This window comes from Oryza sativa, chromosome 10, assembly GCF_034140825.1.
Source record: "Oryza sativa Japonica Group chromosome 10, ASM3414082v1".
In the NCBI taxonomy this organism is placed as follows: Eukaryota; Viridiplantae; Streptophyta; class Magnoliopsida; order Poales; family Poaceae; genus Oryza; species Oryza sativa.
In genome coordinates, this window is record NC_089044.1 from 23,665,249 (window position 1) to 23,692,500 (window position 27,252).

Here is a 27,252-nt window from a genome sequence, read left to right on the forward strand (position 1 = left end):
GAAAAGGTCGATTGAGTATATAGCTGCTTGCCACCGCTATATACTCTCTACTTGCATATGTACTTGTATCAGAGACGATCGAGATGCATGCACCTGTGCCTTCCTGCCCATGCGGTATGCTACGGTAGATACCAATAAGCCAATATCGTCGTATGCAGATGTATATACTACACCACCGTGCATGTAAGTACGTACGTGTAGTACCTCTCATTACTCTTACTTTTTCACCGTTCAACGGTAAAGAAGTGCCCTGATCAAATTTTACTACGAGAAAGTAAAAAACGATTTCAACAAATATAATTATTGAGACATTGACGTATATGGGTAGTCTAACTTATGTAATTCTTTTATAAATACTCTAAATATAGCAAAGTCATACGTATAAATTGATCAAATACTGACTCTGGTCTTGAGCTCAGCTATTAAAGTGTGATGAAAAAATCAAATCAGTGAAAGTTGTATGTCGTAATCTTAAGTCATTGGTTATGCAACTGTTCGCTAATTTTGGATGGAGATTCACAAATAGAATTCAATAATTTTTGTGATCTTTTATGCTGTGTGAGTTTTTATTAGTTTGTGTGTACTTTTGTTTATTCAGGTGTGAGTTTTTGTTGAGTTGGTATAATAATTGACTGTATCTCTTTCAGCAAATGCCGGGATTAAATTTCATTATCTAAAAAATAAATTGATTAAATGTGCATCATAGTATATTAATAAAGAAGTTTTTTTTCTTTTTTTTAAAAGTTTCTTTTCACATATGTATATATATGCATTGCACTAGGATTTTTTTTGGTGGTTCAGGGTCATTGGGACCACCCCTGAATCCGCCTATGTATTGAGATGATTACACCATACAGTATAGACAAACATGATTTTAATTACATCATCCAAGTTAAATCATGTATATCGGATTGGCAGTCAGTATTGCACTCTAAACTAGCAACAAATATGACATATTACCTAAGTTGCCCACTCGTGACGTACATCATTCCTCCATGTCCATGGCACCTCAAGCGACCTCTATTGGGGCACTATCCACGCATGGTTGACTGTAAAATAGTCGTCTGGCCAAGTTAGGCCTCACTTGTTGGGGCCGCTGGCTTCAGCAACTCGCGTGTTATCCATTAACACGTTTTTCGAACTGCTAATAAATGATGTGTTTTGTATAAACTTCTCATGAATAATTAAACAAATTTATTTTTAAGTTTATAACTAATGCTCGATTAATCATGCGCTAATAATTTGTTTCTTTTTTGAACGCAAACTGCTATACAGTCGTACAACCGATTTAAACTCAGACATAAACTGGGAATTAATTAACTCGAATTTAAACTGAAGATGAATACCGCAGGTAGGAAGCGAGATTAAATTAAATAATCACCGAAAGATATGTATAGTACGTAAGAGTAGCCAACGAAACCAATCAAGCGATTGATCGATCGATCGACCGACTTGCGCTAGTTCGCTGCACTTTACGTGCGTACGCCATATATACGAATAATTCACCGTTAAATGAATCATCAGGATATACAGATGCAATGCATCGACGATACTAGTGCCCAGATGTCACTTGTTCCTTGTCCACAGCGAATTCAAGACTACTACTAGTATTCACATGCTAGCTACGAGTACTTTGAACTACTTACATTGACCTCACAATTCATGGAGTAATAAGTAATCCCTCCATCCCAATATGTTTGACGCAGTTGACTTTTTAAAAATACTTGACCGTTCATCTTATTAAAAAAAATTTAAGTAGTTATTAATTATTTTTCTATCATTTGATTTATTGTTAAATATATATACTTTTATATATACATATAGTTTTACACATTTCACAAAAGATTTTAAATAAGACGAACGGTTAAACATGTTTAAAAAAGTCAACGGCGTTAAACATTTAGGGAAGGAGGGATTACTAGTTAAGTAACATATCCGGCCTGCGCCCGAAAAATATTTTTTTCTTCCAAATGGACCGTCCATCGATCGATCGGTCGGTGCATGGAGTAATCTATACGTCCTGCGCATGAAATTATGGACGTGTCTTCTTCGCCGTATTCAACTCGTAGCTGCTACCAAAACCATCATGTTTAAGACCGGCCGGTCAACACTCTGACGGTTACCTCAAATGAAAAAAAAAAAAAACTCTCTGACGGTGCAATATTATACTGGCTGCTTACATCTCAAGTCCAAGTAAAGCCGTATCGAAACTCCCATCTTAATCAATATTATTACGTATGGACCTTTTCATACTATTGACAAGGTGCGCGTGATGTATTTATTATCTTGATGATCGGATATATTTTTTTCGAATGCGCAAAATCCTGATGATCGGATAGATTGTGCACTGGCATAAAGCATATCAATTACAACTTCACCGTGATGCCAAATTAAAAGAGATTTATATTTTCATGAAATATATAACTGAAGGTCTTCACAATTAAGTCCTCTTGATACGACCCCTCAGAACACTTACTTTGTCCGGCTACATTTACAACATATTTCCCATCCTTCGTATTGTTCAGAAGGTGAAACTTCAGCCATATATATCCTTACCAGCACTGACTATTGAATCTGAAACAAAAAGGTCTACTGAACTTTTTTTTTTTGTCTTGGAACAGAAGAAGGGCCCAATTCTTTACTAGATGATCTGATGATGAAAAGAACTGTTTCCATCGATCAGCATGCCACCGACTAATTCTAAGATGCCTCCAGCATCATTCGATCTGGAAAGCCATAAACAAGGTGTTACTCATATTATATCACGATTCACAAGGTTTGGAGAAATTAGTCCTGTTTTATGGTTTGGACAAATTAACACAAAAACTTGTCAACATGCACAACAGGAAGCCGATCGAAACCCTGTGTCTTTTCCCACTAAAAATGTTTATCAGAAAACCCACTAGGATAGATAATGCAGTTTTACTAGCTTGCTTAGTCGTAGTGTTTTGCAGCAAACAAATGCTATGCAAGTCAACAAGATGGAGATCGAGCAAGAAGTACAAGAGAAACGGTGAGCTCTGAAAGCAATAAATCTAACCAAACAACCCGTGATCAACAGTATAAGAACAACATGGAGACCTGAAAAATGAGGCAAAAACAATCATTGGCCAGTGCTGAAAGCCATACAAGTCAATCCAAATTAAAAGCTGAAGGTATATATCATTGACACGCTAATTCAATGTGTTAGAACAAGGAAGGATCCGATCGACTTCATTGTTTTTGTTATGAAAATATATGCGTAACGAATATACGAATTTTACGTGGAAAACCCTTACGGGAAAAAACCACGGGCGTAGACCGGCAATGATCACTATAGATGAATTGATACAAACGGAGGACATATTAGACTACACACCCTCCCCGTGCGGCTTACAAGCGATACATAGAGATATCGAGGAGTACTAGTGGGTAAAGACTTAGAGTCATACTAGGGAACTAATCCTAATAGTTAAGTTCTATTAGTAAACTTATTTGAATATATTGTGGACCCAAAATTTGGATCACATATTTAACAATTTTTGTGATAATATGGAGCACCAATAGAGTTGTATGCAGCGAAATAGTATTAATTATTATTCCTTACTATAGTGAAAAGTAACTAATTAATTTTGTTAGATACACCAACTGTAACTAACACATTTCAAGAATGTGTAGTGAATTCATGCATATACTGAGAAACACTCAGGGGGTCTTTCGGCTAGCTCCACAAGATGGTGGGATAGCCGGTCTGGGTTCGAAGTCTCACCCCTTCTAATTAATTGATATTAGGTCCTTTCCTACTATATATTCACTTTTTTTTAATTCATGCATATACTGTACTGGAGGTAATTCTAATTGAAGTGAGCAACTAATGCAATACTAGCATTTTACTGTAAAGTGCAAACCTGATTAGAAGCTAAGCTAGTGAGGGAAGTTGTTAATGCGCAATCTGATGATCGCAGCAGAAAGATAAGAGCACGGTATGGATAAGAAAGGAAAGAAAGAGAGTTGGTACCGAATTGAATTCCGATGTGGTCCGTCCTTGTACTCCCTCCTCTCCTCTGCATCGATCGATGGATCTCCCTGAGCTTGTCCGGCGGAGGGGATGAGGATGGGCCACCAAACTTGGGCCTTGGTTTGCGGTTAGAATGGTTGGGCTAATTTAGGCCTGGAAAGAGCTGAGGTTTGTGGGTCTAAAATAATTCATGGGCCAAAACGGAAAGATAATTTGTCTCTATATCCAACTTTAGTTAAATTAATTTACACAGCACCAACAACCTTTTCAACTTAATTTCTCATGGAATTGGTTGTCCTTGTCTGCTGCTTGGAGTGTACTCCAGTCCAGTATGCAATTCAGGCTCGCTAAGTGCTGGACCTCGTACATCTTTTGCTTTAACACCAGCACACCGAACCAAACTAATCAAATGATATCACGACGATTTGCTTCGTAACTTCAACAATTAATGATCTGTGCTAATTAACTACATCCACAAAATTAAGTTGTGCCTTTTGAATGCAACAGTGTCGCATGCATAGACACATACGTACTCTGCCAGCTGCGTGCAAACTGATCGAATGTGTGTGTGGAACATACTCCTCCACTCCACTGTAGTAATCCAGTATACTCCACTTAGTAGCGAGGGACATATATATCACATGCTAATTAAGCAATGAGTTAGTTTGTATAGCGCTCGATCCATATCCATTCGATCAGTCTAGTACAGTTAACAATTAATTAAAGAGCACGTAAACACGCGGAACGGAATGATGGCTTAGAAGACCAATCGATCGCGACTTAGTTTCGGTCATTTAATTTATGGTAGCTACTACGTACCCTAACCACCTAGCAAGCCATATATACCAGCTAATCTTGTATGGAGTACTAGCTAACTCTCTCAGTCATCACCACTAGTCGATCTACAGGACAGCAACTAACTGTTAGAAAACGATAAAGCGAACAAACGATAAAAAACAATAGATCAATCACAGAAGACACAAGATTTAACGTAGAAAACCCTTTTAAAACAGGAGAGAAAAAAACCACGAGCGCCAGCCAGCAAAATATCTTCACTATATCTGGAGTGAGGTTACATCGCCGTACGACGGCTTACAAGAGGTATATATCTGGTAGAACCCTAAAAGGGATGACGATCTGTTTCGCGGGGGCTCCGCCCCCGCACCCCCGGGCATCCCAGGTAGCCTTTATTAAGTGCAAATAAATTTGGATCACAACTCAACAGTAACAGTCTAGCTAACATAACACAACACGCAGCTCTGCATGCCTTCCTGCGACAATTGAGCGAGGCAGAGTTCTCTCCCTTTCCTTTACCAAGCTAGGTATCGGACGGAGCTCAACGTACGAGAATAATATTGGTGGTGGATTGAGAGCGAGCTCAAGAATGATCGATGGCTGTGTGGGAGCTCGATAGATGATGGTGCTTAATTCCCAGTTGACGTACGGTTGGATCTATATATAGCACCGACCAAGCGTGAGGAGGAGCTACAGCCTACAGGCCAGGGACACAGCAGGCTGCCACACATGAGCTCGCCGGTGATGGCCACAAAGCTAAGGAGAGGGAGAGACAGAAAGAGAAAAAAAGATGAAATCCAGATCGAGGGGTATTTTGATCGGCTCGCGCGCTAAGAAAAAGAAATGCAAAAATTCATTTAATGATCAAGAAGAAACGGTGTTGTAACGTGTTGACGCCCTTCTTATAATAATGAAGTTTTAACGAAACCCGGCCTATCTGTGAGATGGCGTTTCAGCAAACCTCACTTTTAACAATATATATATAGCAGAATATACCAATTATTTTCTCCTTTCATTTCGATTAGGATTGCAGGTGAATTAATTGGTGATCGAATGCAATATCTCGATCATACGGATGGACGGTTGCTGTGTGCGCTAGCTAGCTGTGCACAGACCACAGTACAGGCAGGCGGGCAGATACTAGACAGACAGGCAATTTTGGTTATGGTTTTCCGCCGATCGAATCAAATTAAACCACCTTATATAATTTCCTCGTTTAATTTCATGTGCAATAGTATACTAGTAGGCCGATCGACTGAATATATTCAACGGAGTGAGTACTTATTTCATTTATAAAGTGAGGAAGAAATTAAAAGAAGGAGAGGTACTCCAGCGGCCAGCGAGCAACTGTATCTCCGGTGCTGCACGCACGCACGACACTGTTTAATTAATGCACCTCCCTCGCAACCGAAATGCGAGTGCATCCTTGAACGATCGCCTGGCCTGTTTAATTTGCTCCATCACTGAATGGCACACCAACAGCTTGATATAGCCAGGAAAGTTGACTTACTGCTGTCTGCTGGTGAGGTGGGATCATCCATGACTTATCTGATCACACACGATTTTCTTTTAGAAAAGGAAGAACATCGTGATAATATTTGAGAAAATGAAGAGCTAGCTAGGAAACATCCAGTTGGAGGGTGAGGAACCTGATCAAATTGTGCATGGGCATTACTCCAGCATCGTCAGTCTACCAGGCACAGTGCCGTCTAGGGGCAACAAAGCACGGGCTTCGATTCACTGATTCGGAAAACATGGACGCCAGGGAAATACAAATTCTGCACGTGGTTGGTCATTCAAAATATGGTTTAGACTTGGGATCGGCTCGCAACCAGAGAATGACAAAATGTCACTAACCTCTTTGCTGTAGAGAAGTCAAAATGACTCTCCACCTCTTGGCCAATTGCATATACACGAAAAGAAAAGAATATGAAACCCGGTAACCACTTGGATGGCCTATCATCAGCTCGATCTTGAGCTTTGGGAAGCAACCCAAAAAGGGCAAGACTAATGAGAGACACTAGTAAACATGACAAGTGTTTCAAAATGGGGATTGCGCACTTTAATCCTCGTCGTCGTTTGGGTGATCTGAAATGAGAGGAAGCGATGAATCTTAGCACAAGGAGACCATGACAGCCAACCTCTTTGATAAAATTAAGAAAGAAGCTAGGACGTACTTGGGCTCTGGCATGAGCAAAGTGATTTCGGGAGTTCTTACCAAACAGTGTATATGACTTATAAGGTGCTTTTCCCCTTTTCACATCCTTAAGGGTTGTATTTTCTCCCAATATATATTTAATGAAAGAGCACAATCTTATGCTAATTAATTATAATCTAGGAAAAGAAAGAGCTAGGAAAGAGGTCACATGTTTTGTTATCCTAATGAGCAAAAAAACACATCCTTTTGTTAAAGCTAGTATGTCCATGGGCGATCCTAGATGCATGATACGTACATACTCGTAGAGTCAAGGAGTAGCAATGAACTGGTGGCTACAGAAGAGGAGATTTACAATTGGTTGAATGGCGATGGAATGGTGGATGTGCAGATGCGTCGTCCATATATGCATGATCACGTGGAAGTGGAGACTGGCCAGTGGGTAATTTAAGTGTATACGTGGCCACCTTAATTACATGGTGGCTTAAGCTCCAGGTGGCCCGACTGATGCTGATGGGCACAAAATTAAGTGTATAAGCTTTTACTCCAGTTGATGATAAGTAATTATTAAGAGTAAGAAATAGTTAATTAAACATTTAAAGAAGCAGTTAAGCGGATGGATCGGTATAGGTTAGTGATCGAATGATCCAACGGGTAGAATTAATCGAAGGAAGGAAGGGCGATGAATCGGCCAACTAACTGATATCTGCCCGTCATCCTCCCAACTAACAACGGCCGCAGCCCGCAGGCAGGTTGATCGATGAGAGTCGAGAGTCGTCGTACGTCTTGTTGATTAGTACTCCCTCCGTTTCGAAATGCTTGACGCCGTTGACTTTTTTAAACATGTTTGACCGTTCGTCTTATTCAAAAAATTTAAGTAATTATTAATTCTTTTTCTATTATTTGATTCATTATTAAATATATTTTTATGTAGGCATATAATTTTACATATTTTATAAAAGTTTTTGAATAAGACGAACGGTCAAACATGTGCTAGAAAGTCAATGGTGTCAAACATTTCGAAATGGAGGGAGTATTTTTTTCTCTTTCAATTCTTCTCTTGTATGGATGGTTTGGTTTGTTGGCGGCCACAGCACAGCGCAGCTTAGCTTAGCTACACAACACACCCTTTGAATGAAGCAACAAGCTAGTAGAATTGAAGACACCTCCGAATCCGGCCGGCTCCAATTCCGATTCCAACCCCCACATCCCCATCCGTGCTCTCTCTTTGTTTCTTTCTAGATACTCTCTCTCAGAGAGGCAGAGTACAAGTGTATATATAAGGTTGCTGGAGTTGGATGGGTAGTGCAATAGGCCGCTTTATCATCATCTATCTCTTCTTCCAGTTCCAGCTCTCTCTCTCTCGTCTTATTGTTGGTCGTTGACAAGTTTTGGTTGGGCATGAGGATGAGGGAGAGCAACGAGGAGGAGAAGAAGAGCGTGTGCGTGATGGACGCGTCCGGCCCGCTCGGCCACGCCCTCGTCGCCCGTCTCCTCCGCCGAGGCTACACCGTCCACGCCGCCACCTACCCCCACCACCACCACCATCCAGAAGAAGAGTACCAGCAGCACCCCCGCCTGAAGCTGTTCCGCGCCGACCCCTTGGACTACCACGCCATCGCCGACGCCGTCCATGGCTGCTCCGGCCTCTTCGCCATCTTCAACACCCCTTCCTCCTCGCAATCGCAATCGCACTCCTGCTTCCTAGTACGTCTTTCTCTCTCTCCTCCTGTTCGATCGATTTAGCTCTACATACAAAATCATGCATCAAACCAAGCCTTTTCATTTTTTTTACTTACTTGTGCATATGTACATACATACATAAATCTGAGGATGATGATACTACGCAATCCTTAACAACTCAAGGTCAAGGATAGTACTACTAGTAGATGCATGATACTGGAAGAGAGCATGGCTAGGTTGGCACCGATCGAGCCGGCCATTAATTTGGCATGTCAAGTACAGTAGAGATGAGATGGTGCTGAGCTGGGTCTGCTGCCCTTTCATTAATGGGCAATGGCGCGCCTCATATCATCATCATCATCATCATCTATCTAGCTCCTTCTTCCTCCTTCCAGTTCCACAGTTCTAGTTTCAGCTAGCTGGCTCCGAGAAGAGGATGACCGATGACACTAATAACTGCACCTACCAACCAGCCTTTCCGCGTCAATCAATTAATGCCCCTGCCCTGCTTTGCATGTACACACTGCTCCTCCGGCGAACTACCGGCCGGAGTAGGAGCATGAGAATGACTTGGCTTGATTATGTATTATGTTAATCCTAACTGATTGAATTTACCAAAAAAAAAAAAACAGGATGAGGAGGAGGGTATGGTGGAGGCGGAGGTGCGAGCGGCGCACAACATTCTGGAGGCGTGCGCGCAGACGGACACCATGGAGAGGGTGGTCTTCAACTCCTCCGTCACCGCCGTCGTGTGGAGGCCTCAGCCGGAGGAGGACGATGACGCTGCCTTGCAATTGGACGAGAACACCTGGAGCGACCTCACCTTCTGCAGAAGATTCAAGGCACGTGTGCTCCCTTTTCCTCCTCCATCTTCCTTTCTTTTTATTTTCAATTATTAATAATACTCTACTGTACTAGTAGTACTTTTCTTTATTAGTATTACTGTATTATTATTCCACTCAAAATCTGCAATTCACTTGATTCGCATCATGCCGATCCTTTTATTATTATATTCTATCATATATGCGTGTCGTCACTGATCGATTCGATCAACTAGTGGCACAGCAGTACACCGCTCATTGATAACGCAATGGCAAATTAGTAATATTGGTACGGCAGTAGCGCTGGTCCAAGTAGCTGAACAAACTAGTTATTGCATGCACCACCCAACAACAACAAATGTTACCGAGTACTACACTATACTCATAAAAAAAATCGTTTAGAACAAAATTTAAGTCAAACCTTACAAATATAAATCATGAATAACTCTCAGTTTGTTGAGGTTGAAAATATAAAAATTATATGAATAGATTTGTCTTGAAAAATACTTTCATCAAAGTATACATATATCACTTTCAATAAATATTTTTATAGAAATAAGAAGTCAAAGTTGTGTTTTGGAGACCATGTCGCTGTCAAAAACGATTTTCCTTTACAAGTACGGAGGTTACTCTACTCATCAATATACTCCCTCCGTCCCATAATATAAGAAATTTTGAGTTTTTGTTTGCACTCTCTGATCACTCGTCTTATTCAAAAAAAATTTGGAATTATTATTTATTTTTTTGTGACTTACTTTATTATCCAAAGTATTTTAAGCACAACTTTTCGTTTTTTATATTTGCACAATTTTTTTTGAATAAGACAAGTGGTCAAATAATACAAGTAAAAACTTAAAATTCCTTATATCATGGGACAGAGGGAGTACTACACTACTCCCTCCGTCCCAAAATAAGTGCAGTTTTACACTATTCACGTTTAACGTTTGACCGTTCGTCTTATTTGAAAATTTTATATGATTAGTATTTTTATTGCTATTAGATGATAAAACATGACTAGTACTTTATGTGTGACTAAATATTTTTAAATTTTTCATAAATTTTTCAAATAAGACGGACGGTCAAATGTTGGGCACGGATTTTAGAACGGAGATAGTACATACTTGTACTATACCATATGGCCGGTCAATTCTACTCAGCTCAACCATATATGGCCTGGCTGGGTGGCTGGCGGCCGGTACCTTTCGCCATCACCAGAGCCACTAGTACATGAGTGACTACACCTTAATATTTAATCACTTCCCTTTTCGCCACCAATCCTCCTAGTGCTTGTATTAGTAGTACAAAAGTGTGCAAGCAATTCAATTTCGCTCACACAAAGATCACCGATATAAATAGGGTCATCTTAAACATCAAGGCTTTCCCTCTTACCAACCTCCCTCCCTCTTTGTATCGCAAACACTAATAGCAAAGCCTATCTAGAAGCAAGCATGCAAAGCAGCAGGTTCAACAACAAACCAAACCAAACCAAACCCTTGAGAGTAAAAGCAACAACAAGCTGCTACTACTAGCTAGTGTGGGTGGCTTCTGAATATGTCAACTCTTGCTTCGCCTGATAAGTGGAGTACAATCCAGGTGTCCAAGAGAAGAATTGGCAAGTCTTGACCGCAACAAAAGGTCCTCTTTCATTCCCAAACCAGCTGAGAGTGTGTGGCTGCGCCAAGAAGAAGAAGAGAAGAGGATGGACACGCATACGCATACGCATGCACGTCGAATGAATGAGTGCGACTCTTGAGCTGTTGGGATTAGGACACCTACGGAAAACGATCACACGTATCCCAGCCCACCCTTTTTCTGCTTCTCTTCATTATTATAATCACCTACTCCTTTGTTTACTAGATACGATATTCCTACATAAAAAAAGAGATAATCCATTGTATGCCACTGAGTTTGTCATAGGTCTACAATTTGCCACTGACTTTGTCACGTTCTATAATATGCCATCGATTTTTGCTTAACTTCTACGATTTACCACCGCCATCCGGTTAGTCTCCGTTAGTACTGTACACTTTCATCCAAATGACCAAAATACCCCTGAGACAAAAACTTTCAAATTTTGGATAAAAAATCTGAAATGTCAGACTTTAAGTTTTTGGACAAATTTTGAATGTTTACAATCTTATGTTTATAATATGGTATTTCAGAATTTTTGTCCACATTTTGGAAGTTTTATCCCAGGGGTATTTTGGTCATTTGGACAAAATTGTACAGTACTAACGGAGACTAACTGGACGGCAATGGTAAATCATAGAAGTTAAGTAAAAGTCGATGGTATATTATAGAACGTGACAAAGTCAGTGGCAAATCGTAGAGCTATGACAAACTCAGTGGCATATAATGGATTGTCTCTTAAAAAAAAAGAGGTAGTATCAGACTCCTTTAATAATTTACTTGTTCATTGGATCATGAAATTGACAGCCATCCAAGTAGCGGATTATAGCTTATTGATGAATTGTGTTAGGAAGAAGAAGAATTGCACAGTGAGTGAGAGTGACATTGTGTTTAAATCAATTGCAGCTGTGGCACGCTCTGGCCAAGACGCTATCGGAGAGGACGGCGTGGGCCCTGGCAATGGACAGAGGAGTAGACATGGTGGCCATCAACGCCGGCCTGCTCACCGGCCCCGGCCTCACCGCCGGCCACCCTTACCTCAAGGGTGCACCCGACATGTACGACCACGGCGTCCTCGTCACCGTCGACGTCGACTTCCTCGCCGACGCCCACATCGCCGCCTACGAGTGCCCCACCGCCTACGGACGCTACCTCTGCTTCAACAACGCCATCTGCCGCCCGGAGGACGCCGCCAAGCTCGCCCAGATGCTCATCTCCTCCGCCGCCGCGCCGCGACCCCCTGCGCCGCCGAGGTTCCTTCATCGTCTTCCTCTTCTTCGTCATTTAGATTAGATTAATTAATTAATTAATATGAATTAGTATCAATTGATTAATATGGACCTTTTTATTTGTTTGCAAATTGCAGTGATGAGCTCAAGGTGATCCCACAGAGGATCCACACAAAGAAGCTCAACAAACTCATGCTGGACTTCACCAGTGGCGTATACGGGGACATAAATTAAATTAAACTAGGGGATTTGCCTTCCTTTATTTTATATATCACACGTGCAACTAGACATGTACTACTCCTCTTGTATCTTCTTCTATTTCTTTTATTCTTTCTCCTCTAAAGGGAGGGAAATTTGGTTTGGTCAAATGTACATGTTGTACATGGCCAAGCTGCCACATGTATTCCATTCTTACAGAGGGTAAGATCATTTCAATGATTACTTATATACCAACAAACAAAATCCCTAGGTGATCAAACACTAGGAAAATATATTTGCAGCTGTGTTAACTCTCTATGCAAAGCCATTTTGTGATGTAGTCATGTTGAAGGGACGAGAAAGATATAGTTGCACATCAGTTTTAATGTATCCATCCATTATCATGGTTTAACCACAACTTTGACAAACATCAAATACCCTATCCAAAGAGGTCAAGATCACCAACCTTTAAACAAAAACCATGGGAAATAATAATAATAAAATCATGTTTGACATCTGACGGAGACCCTAGTCAGTCAGATACAGATAGCATTGTAAACGTCCCTCCTATCTCTCTGCCCTCTCTTGAGTCGCAACACAACATCACTCGTTGACAATATGTATTACAGTTCACGATTTCTCTTATCTTTCTGCCCTTAGTCCCAAAACAACACAACTCCTTGACAATTTGTACACGATTTTCTTGATGCATACGAATTCATAGACTAAAAGCACATGGCCAGCAAGGAAATGTTCCAGGTCCATCTTGTGAATCAATGAGGTGGGTCCGGAGAAGAGAAAATGACCACTCACATCTTTAGCGCATAGATGAAGAAAGAACAAAATAAACTAGACCGACAATCCCTACCAGCAATACTGTGAAGGGATAGGGACTCCGCTTCCAGTGACAGATATGAAACTAAATATCAACGATTAAGAGGCATATTCAAATCATTCATTTTTTTCTAATTTCATGCTAACTGACATCTTAAAGTAAGTACAGGTTGGTGTACAGAAACAACAAGACAAACTTTAACTGAGGAGCACATACAGAAGCCAGGAAGGTACTCTATATACTACTGCAACAGGAAGTACCCCGTGGATAAAATTTCAACTCACTAGGCACTCAGTGTCACAGAAGCAACACTTGACAGCTTGAACTTCTTAACTTTTTTCGAGTGCAATGGCTGAAAAAGAATTTCTGTATATTGTTTCACTGATATCTCTTTCCATTCAGAGGATGAAGTTCCTTCAGCACGATAATCTCGTGGTGAATACAATATTTGCACTCTTGACCGACCTGCAATGCAATAACAAAACGACCAGGTAAGGTAAATGTAGCAAGTCAATCAAGCTAATTATCTCATTTATTTATGACAACAGAATCATCTACTGCTACTGAATTATATAATTTACCTTTTATTTTACAAATATGAATTAGTGCAAGACATCACCTTTTATTTTACAAATATGAATTAGTGCAAGACATCAATAAGCAATTTCCGTGCATATCAGTTGATCTATTCTCATTTCTTATTTCATTTTGTACTAGCATAGCTTCCAGGAAACAAATGCATTTTTCTGACAACCTTAGAGTATTATTCGACCCATGTACGTTCACAGGAGTGCTTCGCAAACAGAATAACAAGAAGGTACAGTGCAGAAAAGTTACCAAAACCTCCAAACAGAGTTGATTTCTGGACTATGAATCGGCAAACTTTTGATCTCTTCAGACATTTCAAGGCCTGAATATCATCGTGCCTGCCTTTGAATTCAATGAATTCACCAAGAATATTCCTGTCCCCTTTGAGTTCCAACCTACACAAGGAAATATCAACTATAAAAGTTTGACCTCAGCCTCTACATCTTTGTGCAGAACTAACAGGTAACGGATGTTCTGTGATAGGCTGCGATTCGATTATCGGAATAAATTTTAGATTGCTTCTTGGCTGTTCGCTTTAAGTGTTCATGGCCATGTTCTTTACCTGTCCCACATAGGCGACGTGCTGAGAATGAAATGTAGATTTTGGAGTAACGAATCTTGCATGTCACCTTTGCTTCCACTGAATGCACCTTTAATCCATGTTGAAAGTCCACCTTTGGAATCTGCTTTAAGATCTTTCCATTGATCGTACAAGATAACTTCTGGTTGAAGAGTGATGGCATAGGAAGGCCTGGTGGAGCACTTGTTAGATAGTTAAAACTTAAAAAATAAAAAGACAAACAAAAAACAGAAAGAAAAATTCTGCAAGTACGATCACAAAGAACATAGCTCAATATGAAGAACTAACCTGCAGTTGGGATTTGGCAGTACAATCTTTCCAGTTATATGACCATCAGGCAGTTTTGCTCCCCTCTTCTCCAAGTACGATTGAAGATTGGCAGCCAGTCTATTGACTTGCAGTACCTACAGAACAAAATGTAAGAAACAATTAGCAAAACAAAATGCTCAACATGAGAAGGGCTATCAACTGTGCACGCTCAAACACTCAAAATCCCAAATCAGATTCCGACCTGATATGCACATATGTTTATGGTTTGGAAGACAATAATAGCAAGGGAGTAAGGGACTAAGCAGCATAAAGTTTACTGACAGAAGAATTCAACATGAAGAGTTTTCGTCACAAGACAGAATCTGTACACAGGTTAGAGTTTGTTGTAAGCCTCACTGACCAATGACAGTTAGCATCATTATAACTTACTTTGAAGTTGCTGTGGAAATGGAAATTTATAATCGGTACAGTTCCTTTTAATTATATAAACTTAAGGTTAGAAAAATATGCCATCAACTGTTATGTTTCTCACAACTATTCCAAATTTTCGGAACATAATAGTTATCATCTGCAACAAAGATCGAGAGAAAAGAAATTTGCCGAACGCTGAAATGTCTAAAAGAAGTTGCACCAAGCAAGATGACCATAATCTACCAAAATGTCAAACGGAGCCTAATTATGTATGTTGCCTTTGTTTTTTGTTTTTTCACCCAAGAGTATAGCACCGAATGAAAACAAGAGTTGCAATATACATGGTGCCTTACTGCAAGAGGCAATGGCAATGGGTCATAATGAGGCAGTGAAGGAAATAAATGACATACCGGGTTTGGGATAACACCATGCTTGTTCTTCTTATCACTGGGGCAAGTCCAGTTGCCATCCTTATCGACCTCAACAAAACCAGAAATGTTGTGGATAGCCACTACCATGACCTCCCTGTTGAGGAAAGAAGGTGAGAAGTTGGTTGCACAAAGCAATATCCCCACAAGTAATTGAACATGGATGATACAAACGCACACATTAATGATCCATGAATTGTAGTGCGGTATGCAAATTACAGTGAAGGCCAGTGTGGATTGGTCGATTCTAGTGTTGTGAACTTGTGAGGTGCAGTAGAGAGGTGGTACAAATCCGTACATAGAATTGAAGAAATCTGTAATAAGCAGGGGATGTAGGGTAGAGGTACTAATGGGGCGGAAGACGGGGGGACGAAAGGAAGGACGTACCTGTTGGTAAGGAGGACGAGGTCGACATGCTGGCGCTCGCCGGCGTCGGGGTCGGGGATGCGGAGGCCGACGAAGCAGCGGGCGGAGTAGAGCTTCTCGAGCCTGGAGGGAGGGAGATAGGGGATTTAGGGCATCGGGGGAGGATTAGGGGAGGGGGCGGGAGACGGAACCTGGAGGCGAGGGCGAAGCAGAGGTCGGAGTGGGCGGAATCGAGGTCGGCGAGGTGCGCGGGGTCGTCGGAGTCGGCGAAGAAGACGCGGCGGATGATCTTGTACGCCAACAGCCCGCACAGAATCTCCACCCACATCTCTCTCGATCTCTCTCTGCTTCTCTGCAGCGATCGATCGACGAACTCGACGCCTGATGCCTCTGAGCTCGGAATCGGATTTGCCTTGCCCCGGATCGCACTCGCACTCGCAGGAGGAAAGGAATGAAAGAAAGAAAGAAATCTCCAGTCTTCACTTGAGTTTGTCTGTCGTCCTCCTCTGCTTTAGCTTAGCCACTAAGCATGGACTCTGCCAAAAGTTGAAAGAAAGGAATACTGCCCCATGGGCTGGCCTCGCCTTATGCCTATCTGCTGGGCCTCATACCAATGGCCCACTTATCTTTTTCGAACGGTCCAATGGCCCAGTTATCAAACTCCGTAAACTTACACTTTTTTGTCTCCTTCCTCGACAACTTCAGAATTCTTTTTTTTTTTTTTGAACGGACAACTTCAGAATTCAGATTCATGTTTTACTTGCATCTGTGTTGGTACTACTGTCAACCAACGAATCATCTGTTGGTGTCAAAAAAAAATCATCTGTTATAGTCAAGAAATACCGTTTTATATTATACACTTGGTATGGATCCAAAATTTGGGGACACAAAAATATCACATTCAGTAATATATAAGAACCTTAATTTGGAGCTGGATAGTTGCTTGTGCTCTCAAACACTTCACTAATGGTGGTGGTGTCTTTGATAATAAGACAATTGGGGCGACTAGCTGTATTTCGACAGGCTGAGTGATCAAATGGACCATAATAAGGCCCAAGTTGAAAGACAAAAATCTTATGCAACTGCATTTATTCATACACCTCACATATAAAACATCAACAACTATATTTTTTTTATTCCTCAAAGTTGCCATAACTTGGAAGCCACAAAATTCCTTAGTTTTAGAGTTTAGAATTCAGGTTTGTGTTGGCATGCCATTATTTTAAATAAGAAATCATCAAGCAAAATAAAACCTTGAAGAAGAATAGTACGTGTGTCAAACATGGGGCCATGAGTTAAAGAGTATGATGTAATCGTGTTTAGTGTTGGGCATCAACGTCAGGCAAAAGCACTGATCGTATCGATCATCACCAGCTCAACATGCGTATAACATTAGAGTAGTGGTCTGCATGCCATAATTATTAAGGGACGAAACAGCCCAGCACGTCCATTGTTGCCATACTGGACCTGGATATATCATCGATGGATCGATACTATCATATAGGAGTAGCTCATACTAACAAATAGGACGAGAGATCATTTGTCTGTGTGCATTGCAGCATGCTCCATCTCTCAACTTAAAACTGTACGCTCCGGCCGGCCAACAAAATGCAGCAAGCATCCAAGCCCAAGTATGTGTGCATCTCCCTGCATTGCATTTGCACTGTGTTAATTTTAAGGCATCTAATACTAGCTTTATTACTGCTGCTGCTGCATCAATAGTCAGTCGTCAGATATGTATTCATGTCTAGTATTTGATTCTCTTAATTGGAGTAACAAGATGGATAGATGGTGATCAAAGCTAAATCGTCTGCAGGGCTTCCTCATCGGTGCCTAGAGTTGCTAGGCTGCAGCAGGTCAGGCCATCATCAGCTGCTTCCACCTCCAACAATGCGCATGCGAATGCGAATGCGCTGCTCGACAAATCTTCCATGGACATACCCAAGCCAGAACGACGATCCTTCAAGGCATCCCGGGCCACAACTCCCGATGTACGTTTCCCCAACTAACTTGGATCAAATGCATTCTCATCGATCGATCAACGAATTCAGTTTTTATAGATTTCTTAGATTGATCGGTTGATATGTGGTGGATCGAAGAGAATGCAGAAAGCGCGCGGAGCGAATGCGAGGCCCGCGGCGGCGTCGGCGGCGGAGCAGCTGCTGCAGGCGCAGCTGAACGCGGTGCAGGAGGACCTCAAGAACGCGCGGGAACACCTGGCCGTCATCGACAGGGACAAGGCCCAGCTCCTCCACGACCTCTCCCTCGCCCGCCGCCTCGCCGATGACGCCCACGCCGCTCAGAGCGCCGCCGAGGAGGCCCTCGACCTCGAGCGCTTCAAGTCCATCGAGCGTGAGCAGCTCGCCATCGACCTGGCGCAGACGAAAGAACGCGACTGGAACGCCAGGTGCCACGCCATCGACCTGCGCCGCGCCGAGCTCGCCGCCGAGCTCGGCAGGGTCAAGGACGAGCTGGCACTGGCCGTCGAGGCCACGAACACGGCCAGGCAGATCGCCGACGCCAACGCCGACAAGGCGGCGACCCTGGCGGCGGAGGTGTCCCGCCTCCAGTCGGAGCTGGAGACGAAAGCAGAGGAGGCCACGGCGATCGTCGCCAAGCTGGAGTCCGAGGCCTCCGGGCTACGAGCCGAGCTCCAGAACGCAGAGGCGTCTCGGAAGGAGGACGTGGGCAGAGCAGAGCAGCTTCTCCATGGCCTCAAGGTTGACATCGCCTACGCCAAGAGGGCAGAGGCCGATGCCAACCTCGCCGCCCAGGAGTGGAAGACCAAGGCAGAGTCGCTTCAAGCTCGCCTCCACGAACTCTCCTCTCTCAACAAATCCAACGAGGACTCGCTCCAGTCACTGACGAGCAGCTTCGACGAATGCAAATCCATGCTGCAGCACGAGCAATCCCAGGTCGTCCAGCTCAAAGAGAAGGTGTCATCCTTGGAGAAGGAAGCGCGCGAGTACAAGGAGTGCTTCTTGGAGACCAACAGGCGCCTCGACGTTGCAACCAAGGAGTCGCATCAGCTGCAGGCCACCATTGATCGCTTGACCTCTCAACATAAGCTGCTCAACGAAGCACATCAGCAGGTTGTCACCAACGAGAAGACGGTGAACTCGCAGATCAGCCTGCTGTCTCAAGACAAGATCAGGATTGAGCAGGAGCTCGATGGTGCCAGAGATGAGAGGGATAAGGCCAAGAAGGCCGTCGAAGATTTAGCGGCTGCGCTGCGCGAAGTGTCATCGGAAGCAAGAGAAGCCAAGGAACGTGTACTGGCAAAACAGACAGAGCTGGACAGTGCACAGCTTCAGATATCCGAGCTCAAGGCAGAGATGAAGAATGCACAGGACAGGTACCAGCTAATGCTTGATGAATCCAAGAGCGAGGTTGAATGCATCAGCAAGACAGTTGAGAAGCTGGGTTCAGAAGCCAAGATTTCCAACGACGAATGGGCATCGAAAGAGGCCGGGTTTGTAGAAATGATCAGGAGATCAGAAGAAGAAATGAGCTCTATCAAGTCAGAGATGAGCAGTCTAATGGTGTCACTTGGAGCTGCAGAGAAGCAAGTGCAGGAGCTCAAGGCAGAGAGAACCCAGCTGCTTGATAAACTGAAACAATCTGAACTCACCAATTCAGAAGGTAGTAGCATCTCATCTACTGGCGTTCAACAAACAGCTGATGAGTCCGAGAGCACAGTAGGCCTCAAGGACCTTGTGTCAAGAAAGGAGAAGGAAGTGCTTGCTCTGAATGATGAGGTCACTGACCTTCGTCTCAGAGAGACAGCTGCCTTGGCAAAGGCCAACGAGCTCTCAAAGCTACTAGCAGAGGCAACTGCGAAGAAAGCCGAAGAAGAAGAGGCGGCAAAAGGCACAGAGAAATCCAAGGTACTACTGATGAAGCTGGAAATGGACAAGTTGCTGGGATCACTGAAAGCAGCAGAGCAAGAAGCAAATGCTGCCAAGGATGACAAGGCTCAGCTGCAGGCCAAGCTGAGGCTGCTCGAGTCCAAGATGACCGAGGCCAACCTGACCGCCGAAGAAGAGAAAATCAGCAGCCTAAGGTTGAAGGAGACGCTTGCGGAGAAGGAGGAGGAGCTACTGAGCATTGCACGAGAGTACGACGGCCTGCGGACGAGAGAGGCCGCTGCGCAAGCGAAGATCGATGAGCTCTCTTCACTGGTTGCAGAGGCCTCCACAGCTAGGAAGCTAGCAGGAGAGTACTCGGCTAATGGAGTGGCGGCTATCAGGAGCCCAGAGAAGCAGCACAACATGTTCCGGAAGATGATCTGCTCGCCCATGGACAATGTGCGAGATGATGTGAACAGCAGCAACAGGAGAACCCAAGAGGATGAGATTAAGCACGTCGAAGTGGAGACGGTGATCATGAAGCAGCAGCAGCAGCAGGTGATAGTGAAGCATGGAAAGGAGGAGGCTTTAGCAATGGAGGTGAAGACTCTTGAGAACAGCAAGATCATAGAAGATGACATAAGCAAGCATAGGGACGACGATGATAATGAGTCGAGCGACGATGAGGAGATCGAGTCGCAGGGAGACGATGCAGCTGTAGAGCAGATGAATGGACCGCTGATTCATGGGCCGACGTCGTCTTTCAACAAGGAGCAGCACAACCAGCATAAGAAGAAGAAGGCTTTGCTGAAGAAATTCGGGAGCCTGCTCAAGAAGAAAGCTCATTTCACCAAGTTGAACAGCCATGCCAAACTAGTATCTTAAACTCGAATTCCATGTACACCCTATGCTAACAACCCGTTCTTTAATTTCCTCGCAACTACTCCATATATGTTCAGGTTATTGGTTTTTGGTACTAGTGTTAGGCTCGTTAATTTGTACCCATTGAGTGATTTTGTCACCGAACCATAAACGTACAGAAGCAACATGTATCCATATGAAATGTCTGAAACTCTGAATCCAGAAATCACCCATTTTGCTGTTAAATAAATATCACAGCTGCTAGTACTATCTACTCCCACTCCTTTCAAAAAAAAAAAAAGTACTATCTACTCCCTCAGTATGTAGGCATGATAGTTGGACATGCTAGCAGAATTGAAATCTAAAACCGTTGATATTCATCATGGAGTATACTAGTACTATAATAACAGAAGGGAAGAGAAGATAAGAAAAGAGGTCCCCCAGTTTGTTACCGTTGGATTGGATGCATCAGGCGGCTGCAGGCTCCAGTAGTCGTCGTCCTGGTCAAAGATTTCAGCGAGGCGGATGAGGGTGTGCTTTGAAAAGTCAATAATTAATTTGTCTTTCCCATCATCATCATCATCATCATTATCATATCGATAGATCTGGGCCACTGGGAATGATACAGATGCAGATACATGGGTGGTGGTCCGTCTCCCTCCACTCCTGTCCTCCTGCAGCCTGCAGGATGGATTGGATTAATCGTCTTCATCAGATTCTGGAGTACTCCTAGTAGTAATAGCTTAGCAGTAGCAATATGTAGATAGATACTCCCTCTCTCCCAAAATAATTAGAATACAGAAATGTCTTACATGTCCAGATTCGTTGTATAAGAAATGTCTCGTTTAGTCAAGGCAAAAGGAGTACATACTTGTATTATTGATAATTGTGGGTTGCCAAACAAACAACATACTACCAGGCTACCAGCAGGCGCTCCACCAGCTCGGATAGAGGCCGGTTTGTGGACTGGAAGCACATCACTATCATAATCATCATCTTCTCTAGTATATGTGCTGTGCCTGCCTCTTGCCATATTCTCCCCGCTTTTCTTTTGCAAATTGCAAAGAACACGCCGATTATATCCCACAAGAACAAAGTGACCAAAAAAAATACTTACAAAGAAAATGAAAAACAAGGTACATGAGTGATGGTGACAGCCACTTTGTATAAGAAGAGCATTTTAGCTTAGCCAGTCAAGTGGTGCCAGCCAGATCAACAGAGGGTTAATCTGCTCGCCACACGCAGTACGCTCTAACCTGTGAATGTGAAGAATTCGATCCAGATTTGATTTGACCAGATCCAGAATCAGCAAGCAATATAATGAAGCACTACAAATAAAGGTTGCTGGCCCATTTCCACGTCAGCCGTCCACGGCCCCCACGCAAATATATGTCCCTTAAAGTAAACTGGAATTTGCCACGTCATTTACTTGACCACAGAAATGTCTTACGTCCTGTAATTGCCCATATTTTCGGCTGACCCCGGAAAGCTATGCAAGGATTATTTATTCTTCTTCTCCACACGGACACGCCAAGCATTAGCAACATCCATTTGCTTACACAAATACCGCATCACCAAATGAATATATCCCTTCTACTTCTACGACGAGGCAAACAGCTAGTACTGCTTTACATTTTTTATTAAAAAAAATTGTACCACGTCTGCCAAATTTATCTTCACGAATACAAAGACAGTGTAACGCTTCTAAGCTATCCGGCATGATTGGCACGCCTGCTAACCAACACAAGCCTTCAAAAACACTAGAGTTACAGCTGGCTAATTACTTGTCACTCGTGTCACCCTGGTATTTAACTTGTTACCCTGAAGCAAATATGCTTGGATACAGACCAGAAACAGCAGGAAAGTATGGTGCAATGGTGTAGTTGATATGGCAAATGCAATGTCTTTAATTTCTTCAAAATAAGTGGAGAAATACCAGTATTGCATTAGAACAGGTAAAGAGAATTGGAAAGGTTACTTATGTGCAGCATGAGATTCCCTGAATCCGGAGTATAAGGGACCAAAAGCTGTAAAAGAAAGCCATCCAGAGATTCAAATTTTCATCCTTGAAAGTATTATGCAACAATACCACAATGTAGCAACGGTATTGCTTTCTGGAAGCTGCCCTAGCTTCGACAAGCAAGCATGGCATGGTCATACACCTTGTTCCTTTTCAGAAAAACTATCATGCCATTACCATGAAATTTGATAATGATAGCAATAATACTCTTTAACTTACAAAATTTGATAATGATTGCAATAATACTCTTTAACTTACAAAGGTATGAGGTGCACAAAGAATACTGATTGCCTATATATAGAGAACAACACGAACCACCCTTAAGTTATTCCCTACCTTATCATTACAAGGCCAGGATTCACAAGGAGATGTCAAATTAATCCTAGAACAGAGGAATAGCAGACTATAATAAGCCATATAACTCAAAAGGCTAGAACCTAGAAGAAAATTAAGATAACCCAGGAACCCTCACTTGCAAAAGCAACAGCATTTCTGTGATGCACAGAATAATACACATCAACCACACCATTTCAAGAAATATCAAATTTATCTAGAATTTTTTTTTTTGCACATTGAAAGTTTCAATCAGAGGATATATTATTGGTAGTGTGTTGCATAACTTTTGGGTCCATCACACATTGTAGGTACACAAGAAAATGAATCAGTAGCATACAAGAGCCAAAGAGTATATCAGTGTATCCCCATTCGTACAAAAAGGTATATGGACATTTTTGGATGCTAATAACTGGGACCAAAAAGGTATATATATCCCTGGCAGAAACCAGTAACCAATACTTTTCAACCATGGATATGCAACCAACTAACCAAGCTTATCAAGCTCCATGGATGCATGAAAAGACTAGCATGATTCACATTGTGGCATTTCCCAAATTCGAAAGTAACATTGCTGCGGTATCTATCACAATGTAAAGATATACATCACACACTTAGGGATAAGGAATATTAATTCCATATTACTGTAAAGATATATGAGTATATCTGGCAAGCGCTCAAAAAGTGATAGCGATAACAATGATGTACTAAACCTCAACTCTCATCTGATAGGTGTTGGTACAAATAAGACAGAGTTGCTGATCTCCTGTCAAGCTGATGTCTAAAAGTTAGCTTCCCCCTAGGAAAGAAAAAGGTAGGGCAAACATTCTGCTCAAGAGTAGGTAAACCAAACATCACTCGTAAGCAAAATAACAGTGAGAAAGGGCTAATCTTTAATGAACTAAAGTTTTACAATTACATGTTTCAAGCCTAATCACTCAAGAGTCTAAACTACAACATGCCCAGTTTTTGCTGTCCAGGTTTTTGCAGCTAAGAGAAGTGAATGAATTAAAAACTTTCCCAGTTATACAATTACAAATATATGAGCAACCACCTTATAGACTGACTGATATAATGACTGACTAATCACACAAGCAGTAAGTGAGAGCAACAAATAGTGGTGTCCGAAGCTGCAACCCACCTGCGCCCATCTCCGGGGCAGCGACCAATTCACCTCACAGTAGCTACAACCCTAGCGTCAAATGTTACCCGGCTGTGGCCTTCACGGGAGCTTTGTGCTGCGCTGCGGCGAGCGATGTGCACTACATCTCTCTCCACCTTGGGCTCAGAATTGGCAAGAACCCGGAGGGCGAGAGCAGCCCTGACGGCGACTGCGGGAACCAGAGGCCAGGCGACGGCGGAGCCATGGGCCCTGGACCCAGGATCCCAGTGCCCGGCAGCGGCGACAGCGCGGGGAAGTTGGGCGTGAGTGGCCCCGGGTGCTGGAAGCCCGGCGATAGCAGCGGGTAGGGCGACCTGGGCGTGGGCGAGAGCAGGTTGAGAAAGCCGCTCGGCGAGGGGAGTATCCCTGGCGACGGCACCGGCGGCGGGGGTGGGGGATGAGGGTGGTGCGGAGGGGCCTGTTGTCCCGTAGCAGCAGCGGCGGCAGCGGCAGCGGCGGCGGCGGCGCCTGGCGGGGTGGCGCTGAAGAGGGAGTTCTCGAGGATGCGCATGTAGGCGGTGACCGGTGAGTCAGCCCAGACGGGGGGACCAGGCATAGGCATGGGCATGGGCTGCGGCGGCGGTGGGCGGTGGAAGGCGGGGTTGTGGTTAGGGTTGGGGATCTGGTGGTTGTGGACGGGAGGGGGCCGCGCGACGGGGGTGGAGATGGGAGGCGGGCGGATCTTCTGAAGGCGCATGGATGGGGGCTTGGGCTGCTGGTGCTGCGGCGGCAGCGGGCGGTGCGGGTGGTGCTGGTGCTGTGGCTGCGGCGGCGGAGGCGGGGAGGGGGTCCCCGCGGTGAGCTGCTGGACTATGTCGCGGAACTGGTTCTTGCTGATGTTGTAGACCTGCGGCTGCGGCTGCGGCGGGCGTGACGGCGGCTGCGGCTGCGGCGGCGGTGGCGTGGCCTTGCGGATGTTGCGGCCGAGCTTGTTGACCCCGAGATGCGGGTTGCTGTTGCTGCTGCTGCTGCTGCTGCGATCCATGGCGGTGGACGGGGGACGGAATCGGCGGCGGGGAGCAGCAGGGCGGGGCGATTGGGCGCGGCGGCGAAGCTAATCTCAGGCCGGGGAGGAAGGGGAGGGCATGGAGGCGGCGGATTGGTGGGGTTGGCGTCGAGGGCGGAGCTAGAGGAAGCCGGGATGCACACGGAAGGGGAAGGAGAAGGGGAAGTGAGCCGCAAAACTGCAAGTGCAACTTGTTTTTTCTTTTCTTGACTTTTGGGTCACCACCACTAATCCAGGCAGCCAGCGGCCGAGGGCAACAGTGCAGTGCAGCGGCAAACGGGACGAGAGTGACGGCAAGCGAATCTACTACTACTACAGTACTACTGATCCCTATTTGCTCCCACGAAATTGCTATACGTCCGACCCATCCATTGGACTGGTGTATGTATAAGCATAATTTCAGTGATTGGTTGCATGACTCGGTCGGAAACAAATCGTACGGCTCGGTCGTACATATAGCAAGATTCTTGCTCCCATTTCCTGTGTCCATTGCTGGCTGCTCTTCTCAGTCTCAACTTCTCGCTCTTTCACAAGAAAAAAAGAACAACTTCTCCATATCCAATTTGCAGTAATAATCTCATCACCTCATGAATTTACAGTCTCTGCAAGATAAAGGAGACAAAGAGATTAAAGTAAAATGTATAAAGGGTAATCCAGCTTATTTAGACAAGTCACTTTACTTTAAAAATACACATTTAAATTACTAATGTAAATAAAAAGAGTCATTTATCCATCTAACTATCTATGAGCATACCTTGTACTCATGGCATATTTTGTAGGATTAAAAAATTGCATCTAGAATTGTGTAGAAAACCCCTTTGTATTTTTTTCCTTCGCACAAAACTGTCAATTAATAATACACGAAATTAGTGGAACCAAATCATTTCACTTGTGTTTGTTTTGACGAGTTTTGGTTCTCAATCCTCTCTTTCTTGCCAGCAAACCCTAGCAGCTTTCATTTTCTTCATGTTTTCTTTCACTCATTTACATTACTAGACCTTGAAATTACATTGCTAGGTCTGCACATTTCTGAAAGTAATTTATGGAGTTAAATTGCACCACAAAATACACCAGACCGAAGTACTGTATTTATCTAAAAAAAAGGACTCAAGTATTGAACAAACATCGCCATAGGTGATAGGATCGGATGTGCCTTCTTCTTCTTATTCAGTTTATTCGGTGAGACTTAACACGGGTGCTTATCTTAATTTACTCAAACGTTAACCAAAACTCACGTACGAACTGCGGCATCAGCAAGCAGGGAGGGAGCTAGAGGGCACTCCACTTCAACGCGCTTCAGATATCAATGCCTGCAATTGCAATAGCGTGTCCAGATGACCACATATTATCCTCCGCGTTCTGAATATGGAATCCAAGACCTACTAAACACAGTCATAGCTACTACTAATAGCCATTGACCAACAACGATGCTAACAATCATCAAGTCCTGCTTCTTCAGGTCAAAAATAAATCTAGTACAGTACAAGAGTATCTGTATATGCATACAAGGTGCATAATGATTTTGATAGTAATGATTATTGAGACATCTTGATATTGTATCAAATTAAGGGAAATGATACTGCTTCTTTACTGAACGTAGTCGTTATACTGAGAATGAGGTAAAACTTCAGTCTTTTTTCTGGACCTTTGCAGAAAGCCCCAAACGACATGTTCTACCGACATAAGGAACTACTCCTTCCGTCCTAAAAAAACCCAACCTAATTCATAAGCTAATCTAAACGCCAAGCTATGGAGATCGGTTCTACTTACTTATGAAATAGAGTTGAACAAGCTAGACAAATTAATAATTTCTCGAGATACCTGCTTTGCTTATATAATTTCCTTTTTGTGTAAAAGAAACATTCTTTCTTACATCAACCGATTAAGTTGACTTGGGCCAGCTGTTGCATGCACATCCAGCAAATTATTCCATGTCTTCTTCTGAACTTTTTTTTTTTTTGAGAAACGTCTTCTTCTGAACTCAACATTTTTTTCCTTGCGATAACACCGAACTTGTGGAAAACTGCAGGAATAACA

The 27,252-nt window shown here is 43.3% G+C and overlaps 4 protein-coding genes and 1 long non-coding RNA gene across 6 annotated transcripts; 2 read left to right on the top strand and 3 right to left on the bottom strand.

Annotated features, from left to right (window-relative positions):
- The first annotated feature begins 8,251 nt into the window (after positions 1 to 8,251).
- On the top strand, positions 8,252 to 12,823 carry LOC4349494 (cinnamoyl-CoA reductase-like SNL6). Its single transcript, XM_015758710.3, has 4 exons — positions 8,252 to 8,654; positions 9,263 to 9,472; positions 11,987 to 12,333; positions 12,447 to 12,823. The coding sequence occupies exons 1-4, from the start codon at positions 8,349 to 8,351 to the stop codon at positions 12,541 to 12,543; spliced, it is 960 nt and encodes a 319-aa protein (XP_015614196.1). The 5' UTR covers positions 8,252 to 8,348; the 3' UTR covers positions 12,544 to 12,823.
- A 627-nt stretch (positions 12,824 to 13,450) lies between these two features.
- LOC4349495 (uncharacterized) lies at positions 13,451 to 16,470 on the bottom strand. Of its 2 annotated transcripts, none has more exons than XM_015758708.3 (7): positions 16,177 to 16,470; positions 16,007 to 16,108; positions 15,602 to 15,716; positions 14,799 to 14,914; positions 14,493 to 14,681; positions 14,186 to 14,325; positions 13,451 to 13,807 (listed from the first exon to the last, which is right to left on the bottom strand). In XM_015758708.3, the coding sequence occupies exons 1-7, from the start codon at positions 16,311 to 16,313 to the stop codon at positions 13,626 to 13,628; spliced, it is 981 nt and encodes a 326-aa protein (XP_015614194.1). In that variant the 5' UTR covers positions 16,314 to 16,470; the 3' UTR covers positions 13,451 to 13,625. The 2 variants fall into 2 exon arrangements, with proteins under 2 accessions (XP_015614194.1, XP_015614193.1); XM_015758707.3 differs by having other exon boundaries at positions 14,180 to 14,325.
- Positions 16,471 to 17,259: 789 nt separating this feature from the next.
- Positions 17,260 to 22,512, bottom strand: LOC136353678 (uncharacterized). Its single transcript, XR_010737070.1, has 2 exons — positions 21,147 to 22,512; positions 17,260 to 17,632 (listed from the first exon to the last, which is right to left on the bottom strand). It is a non-coding gene; the product is annotated as an uncharacterized lncRNA (long non-coding RNA).
- Positions 18,026 to 20,888, top strand: LOC107276704 (putative WEB family protein At1g65010, chloroplastic). Its single transcript, XM_015758261.3, has one exon. It carries the CDS (start codon positions 18,088 to 18,090, stop codon positions 20,716 to 20,718), a length of 2,631 nt encoding a protein of 876 aa, XP_015613747.2. The 5' UTR covers positions 18,026 to 18,087; the 3' UTR covers positions 20,719 to 20,888.
- Positions 22,513 to 23,917: 1,405 nt separating the features above from the next.
- LOC4349496 (protein HAIKU1-like) lies at positions 23,918 to 25,389 on the bottom strand. The gene has a single exon (XM_015758711.3). It carries the CDS (start codon positions 25,192 to 25,194, stop codon positions 24,310 to 24,312), a length of 885 nt encoding a protein of 294 aa, XP_015614197.2. The 5' UTR covers positions 25,195 to 25,389; the 3' UTR covers positions 23,918 to 24,309.
- Between the last annotated feature and the right edge of the window lie 1,863 nt (positions 25,390 to 27,252).